This window comes from Oncorhynchus mykiss, chromosome 2, assembly GCF_057628025.1.
Source record: "Oncorhynchus mykiss isolate SJ-2025 chromosome 2, ASM5762802v1, whole genome shotgun sequence".
NCBI lineage: Eukaryota > Metazoa > Chordata > Actinopteri > Salmoniformes > Salmonidae > Oncorhynchus > Oncorhynchus mykiss.
The window spans coordinates 81104554-81111660 of NC_143023.1; the positions used below are offsets into that span (position 1 = coordinate 81104554).

At 42.7% G+C, this 7107-nt stretch overlaps 1 protein-coding gene across 6 annotated transcripts; it reads left to right on the forward strand.

Annotated features, from left to right (window-relative positions):
• Positions 1–1115: 1115 nt before the first annotated feature.
• On the forward strand, positions 1116–6630 carry LOC110497416 (GRB2-associated and regulator of MAPK protein 2). 6 transcript variants are annotated; one of them, XM_021573514.3, is made up of 5 exons: positions 1116–1393; positions 2133–2262; positions 2369–2542; positions 2796–2966; positions 3538–6630. In XM_021573514.3, exons 1-5 carry the CDS (start codon positions 1241–1243, stop codon positions 4086–4088), a joined length of 1179 nt encoding a protein of 392 aa, XP_021429189.2. In that variant the 5' UTR covers positions 1116–1240; the 3' UTR covers positions 4089–6630. The 6 variants fall into 6 exon arrangements, with proteins under 6 accessions (XP_021429189.2, XP_021429205.1, XP_021429212.1 ...); XM_021573530.3 differs by having other exon boundaries at positions 1132–1393; positions 3838–6630; XM_021573537.3 differs by having other exon boundaries at positions 1132–1393; positions 3841–6630.
• Positions 6631–7107: the final 477 nt, after the last annotated feature.

Below are 7107 nucleotides of genomic sequence, written 5' to 3' on the forward strand. Positions count from 1 at the left end.
ACTAGAGCATACAGGTCGCAGTGGTGGGTGGTATAAGGTGCTTTAGTAACAAAACGGATGGCACTGTGATAAACTGCATCCAGATTGCTGAGTAGAGTATTGGAAGCCATTTTGTAGATGACATCGCCGAAGTCGAGGATCGGTAGGATAGTCAGTTTTACTAGGGTAACCAATTTGACAGAGCGTGAATAATTTTGAAAAGAATAATAGGCAAATGTTGCACAATCCAGGTGTGGAAAGCTCTTTGAGACTTACTCAGAAAGACAGCTATAATCACCGGAAAAGGTGCTTCAAAGTAGGGTGTGAATACTTATGTAAATTATATATATGGTATACATATTATTTTTTGAAATGTTTAAAAAAACATTTTTACACTTTTTCATTATGATTCCAAGAACACAGGATGAGATGTTACTATCCTTTGTGCAAGCACTTCCAAGAGTTAATGAACAGTGAGCCTGGTGAAATTTGGGGAGCGCATCATCAGTAGTGTACCTTTGGTTCCTAGGGTGTTTCGGCCTTTCACACTATACAGCCTCCCCAAAGGCGGCCAGAGACAGGGTGATCAATCCTACGCTTGCGTCCCATTCCCAATTAGTCATAGGAGTTGCCTTGTTGATGATAGCCAACATCCAATCGGACTATGCATGGCAGGGGCATCCTCCTCCCTGAGTCAAGCATTGTTGACCGCATACCTCCTGGCCCTCTCACTTCGGGGCCCAGCTGGGGTCTTTCCTCTTCATCCAGAGCCACTGACTGCTGCCTTCTGCCGCCTCCGATACAGCTTTGATTGCCGAACGCTGGCTCTGGCCCTTAATTCCAAGGTCTCTAAGCAGTCTGGTTGTAGATGTTGCCACAAAACCTCTGCAGCCCACCTCCACTGGTCGGACTTCTGTGTTCCAGCCATGATGCCGTGCTTCGGCAGCTAGATCGGCATAGCGCAGATGCTGTGTGTAGATGGGTGAGAAAATAAATATATTTAATCAATTTTGAATTCAGGCTGAAACACAACAAAATGGGGAATAAGTCAAGGGGAATGAATACTTTCTGATGGCACTCTGTGCGTTGTAGGTACCGTTACAGATTGACAAAGCATTGCTGAGTGTGTTGTTTATCTACAGGGCAGGGCTACACAGGTAGTTAAAGTTCCAAAGGTTACAAGGAAATTGGTCTGGGAAAGCTGTTGTTGCTTAATAATTTGTTAAACTTCCTGAACATTCCACTTCCTCCAGTTGCAAAAATGGACATGGACACTAGCAAACTACACTGGGGACATCAAGAATACAATCTTGGAGAGTTTGCTGAAAAATTCAAGGACTCCTTTCCTAAGATCATCAATGTGACGGTGGGCTTTCTTGGACAACAGGAACTGGACAGTATCAGCTCAAGCACAGTGAGTGTGATTTCTTTCCTTTGATACCTAGTGATATTATCAACTGCCTGAAGCTATTTTAGCACAGTGGTTTGGGGTTCAAATAATGTATCTTAATACTTAATCGTTCTAAAAATGGACTGTATTGTAGTACTGCACTGTAGGTTTGTATAATTTGAAAAGAAGCATGTCTTTTATCGACCGAATCAGTATTTTTCAATTGTTCTGATTTGCCAAGCCTTTTGTTAAGAGAGTAAATGAAAGAATCTCCTCACTCACTCAGTCATGTATTTTGTAATTGTATTTGTATTTATTATGGTTCCTCATTAGCTGCTGTCTTGGCAGCAGCTACTGTTCCTGGGGTCCAGGAAAATGTAGGCAGTTTATGCATGTGTCTGTGCCTATTATTGTGTTGCTTCACGGCCCCCGCTGTTCAATGTGTATTTTTATCTTTAAAAAAAAATGTATCTGATTCTATTTCTTGCATCAGTTACCCTATGTGGAATAGAGTTCCATGCAGACATGGCTCTATGTAGTACTGTGCACCTCTCATAGTCTGTTTTGGACTTGGGGACTGTGAAGAGACCTCTGGTGGCATGTCTTGTGGGGTATGCATGGGTGTCTGAGCTGTGTGCTAGTCGTTTAAACAGACCGCTTGGTGCTTTCAACATGTCACGTATTATTACCGCTTAAAATGAAGTGCAGCTCTCATGTAGTTCATGTTTATGTTTTTATCACCTCCCACCCCAACTTTCCAAAGCACATCATGGTCCACTCCCTGCTCTGCCAGCAGAGAGCAGTGTTTGAGAGCAAACATGGGAAAGTCCTGTCCCTACCTGTCACCATCTCCACTGTAGGCTTCTACATAATCAGAAATGATAGACGAGAAGGTGAGTCGCAGTTAAGTGAGGTGAATCTACAACCTCTTATCAACCACTCTGAGGATGATAGCTTAGTTACCGTTGCAAACTGGGTCTTTTTGGCAATCACTCATAGGACCACCAATCAGTCTTCAGGCTATTTTGGAGTCCAACCCACTGCCAGTCATCATCCAACCAATAACGCCACTCGTCCTGCCGTGGCTGTCAGGGGGTCATAGGCTGGACACACTGACAATCACACGCACCTATGAGGAGCAGCTCTTAATTGGGTTTCCTTTCAGCAGCAAAGGTATTCATTGATTGCATTATTTTTAAAGAAATCTGATTTATCATTCATTGAAACCTGCTCTGAATGTTACAGTAGGTCATTTGTATGGTGACCTCAAATATATATGTTTGTCATATAGCCTTTTACCACAAATAGTGAGAACTTTGCATTTGAAAATATGTAACCTATACATCTATTCAGTTTAGCATGGGGACCAAGAGAAGGACAGATTTAGTCTCCAATAACTTATTCATTATGTGTTGTTGTTATGCAGGAATCCTCTCCAGACACACTCCTCTGGTGCTGCCCATGTATATGAAGGAGGTGCGTATTGCACTGGCAGAGGGGTTGGAGGGACTCGATCAGGGCCAGTTTGAGGATGCCTGTGCTACATTGGGGGGGCAGATCGATGAACTGGGCCTCAGGAACCTTTTCATCTTTCAAGGTAAACCGCAGCGCTCTGCATGAAAAAAATATTGTTACATTACACCTCCCTTTGGTGAGTGACCACATACTTCACCTTAGAACGTGACGGTGGGTGACAATTTACTAAGTGTGGATCAGTAATTGCATCAGTACACCACACTACAGCAGACCCAGAGGAGTCACACAGGAATTTGTACTCAGTCCTCTTTAATTTTGTTCTGATTTCCAATATAATGTACAAGGAGACTTCTATGCCTGTTTGGTGTGAGCGTGGCACAGTTGAAGAGGCAGGGACTAAACTGGTTTTCTCAGTTTTAGAGAAATTGAGTTTGCCATATAGTCAACATACACTATCAATGAAGCAAGAATTGATGCAGGATGCTGCATGTCTCCTTGCATTTGAGAAATCAGAAATGTAAAATGGAGGGGACCAAGTACAAGTCCCTGTGGGACTCCTGTATTGTGCTATCAGAACATACATTTTTGTGACCTCACTATTCTTTTTAGTGATGTTATGACACAAAAATATCCTAATTGTCATTGACAGATGTAAATGTTCAAAATAACTCAAACCTAGTCTGCCTCTTCAGATATTACCATTTTGAATAAGCAAGAGTTGATTGAAAAGGGTCACGAATACATGGAGGTGAAGCCAATCTACATGTGCCTGAAGAGCCAGGGTGATGAAATCAACCTCTACCAGCACCTTGACTTTGAGACAACTGAGCCTCCTACTTTACAGAGAAAAGCAGCAAGACCCCCACCTCTACCCCCTAAACCACAAAATTTACAAATAGCTAGACACAAACTTCCACCCCTTTCTCCATCATTGGAGAACAATTCCCAGTTCTACTCTGGCGGCTCATGGCACCCACTCTTCTGCTCCTTAGCAGAGGTGCCCTCTAATCTACGGGACCTGAGTGTGGCACAGGTGTGCTCCTGCCTGCGACTGCTCAACTTGGACCAGTACTGCCAGGCCTTCGAGAGGGAGCAGATTGACGGGGATCTGTTGTACACAGTTGAGCCCAGCATGATGAGGGAGACCCTGGGTATGGAGAGCCTGCACGTGGGCAAGCTTCTCCGCTTCCGAGAGGGATGGAGGCCCTTACTTGGGTCTTCTGGAGCTGAGCAGGTTGGGTAGTAATGGATTATCTGTAATGGGGATTATAATCAGATTATAAAAACTTCATTGGCAATCTGGGATCCAAACAACACTAAAGCGATCATAGAAGTGACATTTTGTACTCTTGTGCTGGATGGTCAATTATTTACATATTTTATGTTAGACTAAGTACCATTTACATTAGTAATGGCTAAAGTGTCATTCAGAATAAAGGCTACTTTTTGGAGTAATTCCTGCTGGGAAGCAAACATTCATCCACACAGCATGATTAAAAGCACAGGTTTCAGGCCAATAGCCTTGTCCCGCTGTCACACCACAGGGCCGGTGGAGTCACAGACGTCATTGACATTTTCATTTCCATTGTCAAAATGTAATTGACTTTCAGTCATTTCATTTACCACAACTACAGCAATAAGATACATAAATAAATACCTACATGAGGTCCAAGAAAATAAACATAACATACATTTTATGGCCAACAAAAAGCATGCAAAACAAAAGAAGGCACAAGGATCTAAGCTGCACTACATGACCAAAAGTATGTGGACACCCCTTCAAATTAGTGGACTTGGCTATTTATCCACACCCATTGCTGACAGGTGTATCAAATTTGAACACACAGCCAAGCAAACTCCATAGACAAACATTAGCAGTAGAATGGCCCATACTGAAGAGCTCAGTGACATTCAACATGGCCCCATTATAGGATGCCACCTTTCCAACAAGTCAGTTCATCACATTTCTGCCCTACTAGAGCTGCCCAAGTCAACTGTAAGTGCTGTTATTGTAATGTGGAAACGTCTAGGATCAACAACGACTCAGCCCCGAAGTGGTAGGCCACACAAGCTCACAGAATGGGACCGCTGAGTGCTGAAGAGCGTACAAATCGTCTGTCCTGGGTTGCAACACTTACTACTTAGTTCCAAACTGCCTCTGGAAGCAACATCAGCACAATAACTGTTTGTCGGGAGCTTTGTGAAAAGAGTTTCCATGGCCAAGCAGCCGCACACAAGCCTAAAATCAGCTTGCACAATGCCAAGCATTGGCTGGAGGGGCGTAAACCTCACCGCCATTGAACGCTGGAACAGTGGAAATACGTTCTCTGGAGTGATGAATCACTCTTCACCACCTGTCAGTCCGACGGACGAATCTGGGTTTGGCGCATGCCAGGAACACACTACCTGCCCAAATGCATAGTGCCAACTGTATAGTTTGTTGGAGGAGGAATAATGGTCTGGGGCTGTTTTTCATGGTTTGGGCTTGGCCCCTTAATTCCAGCAAAGGGAAATCTTAACGCTACAGCATAGAATAACATTCTAGATGATTCTAGTCACCTTGACAATCTTCTCTCAGGATCCGGAGCCTTGCAGAGAGACATATGGCCATGATGCAGCATTTTATTTAAAATCCCTGAAACTGTTCTGTAATGGGCAACACAGTATGTATAAATACTGTATGAATAATGAAACTTCCAGAGATGTCCATACACAGCTATACCGCACAAGCTCCACCTCCTTATCTATTGACGGTGTGGCAATAGCGACACCACTTCCCATTAATTTTCAATGGAGGGAAAGCAGTGAGAAGCGTTGTGGGCGGGGGACCGTTTGGCAGCTCGAACATGGTGTGGGAGGCGGTGAAAAAGTTCAGCATTTCCCAGCTTCATGCAAATCACCAGCAGCGACCCCTGTGCAATGACCAATTATATTGAGGGGTTCCCATGATGAATTTGATGCTACGCAACCCAACGCTGGAGACTTTCTTCAGCAAAGATGGCTGACAAAAATACTAGGATGGAAGCAAATGTAAGTCATTGTTTAAGTGATAATGCCAGAGAAGCCCGTGTTTGGAGAAAAATTTGGCATGGAACGAGACGAAGTCGAGTGCCGGCAAACCGTGCCATTATTTCCTCCAAACACCGGCTTTGAGAGCATTATCACTTTTATACAAGGGGTTACCAACATATTACAAAAATGATTGAAATGTGAGATAATGTCTAAACTTTATTTTGATGAATTTATTCATACTATTTCATCCTTCCACAAGATATAGTCCCGACACAAATCTAGGGTTGGTACCCAAGCCGGCTGGTCGTTCATTCTATTGGTTCGGTTGCCTAGTTAAATAAAGGTAAAAAAAAAAATGTAAACAAAAAAATAACTGTGTATTGTGTAGTCAGATGGAACAGAGTAAATAGGCATTTTAACATCATAGATTTAGCCGGTGGTAATTTGTGGAATAGACACGGGCTGGAATGCGCTTTTAACCAATCAGCATTCAGGATTAGACCCACCGGTTGTATAAAACGTCATTACAAATCATGCAAATCATGCAAAATATGTACAGTATATGTATATGTTAGTTAATGTAAAGACCAGTGGCGACTGGTCATTCAGGGCAGGTGGGGCAGAGCTACATTTTTTGCCATTTTTTAAATAAAACGTTTGAGGGGATTGCCTGTTTTGCATGTTATTTTGGTATTAATACATGTCACATATCATATGAAAACAATGTAAAAAAAAATAATAATAATCATTGACTTAATAAAGCTGCATACAAACATGGTCTCTTTTTTGCTATCTTGAGTAAGGCAGGTCCAAAATGCAAGTGTTTCAGCCTAAATCAGTGGTGGTGGTGAGGCAGCCAGCGGAAATACAGATCGTAGGGGTTGGTAATGTTCTCTAGATGCGCCGTGATTGGCTCAGTGTTCTGTCACTCATGGGGACACTACGTCACTGCCAAATCTAAGGGTAGAGCTCTAAAATTCACAACCTTGGGTGCTACCATAAAGTTACATTAGAAGTGCCCATCCAAGAGGGCTCAAGGTCATTGGCCACAGATAAAATTATGTTAAATCACGCTATATATCTACAGTAGCTTTGATTGGACTGATCATGTCAACATCATACTTTCTAAATCTTAGCTAGCAGTCATCATCAATCATTTTTAATCCTTGTCATATGAACAGAATTAATTAAAATAAATTATAGATAAAATGTGTCGTGGTCATCGGCCATTGGACATAAATATTACACAA

Coding starts and splice junctions, on each gene's coding strand:
- LOC110497416 (XM_021573514.3), top strand. CDS start 1,241: ATGGACATGGACACTAGCAAACTACACTGGGGACATCAAGAATACAAT. Junction 1,394..2,132: donor ACAGTATCAGCTCAAGCACA/GTGAGTGTGATT, acceptor AACTTTCCAAAG/CACATCATGGTCCACTCCCT. Junction 2,967..3,537: donor GAACCTTTTCATCTTTCAAG/GTAAACCGCAGC, acceptor CTGCCTCTTCAG/ATATTACCATTTTGAATAAG.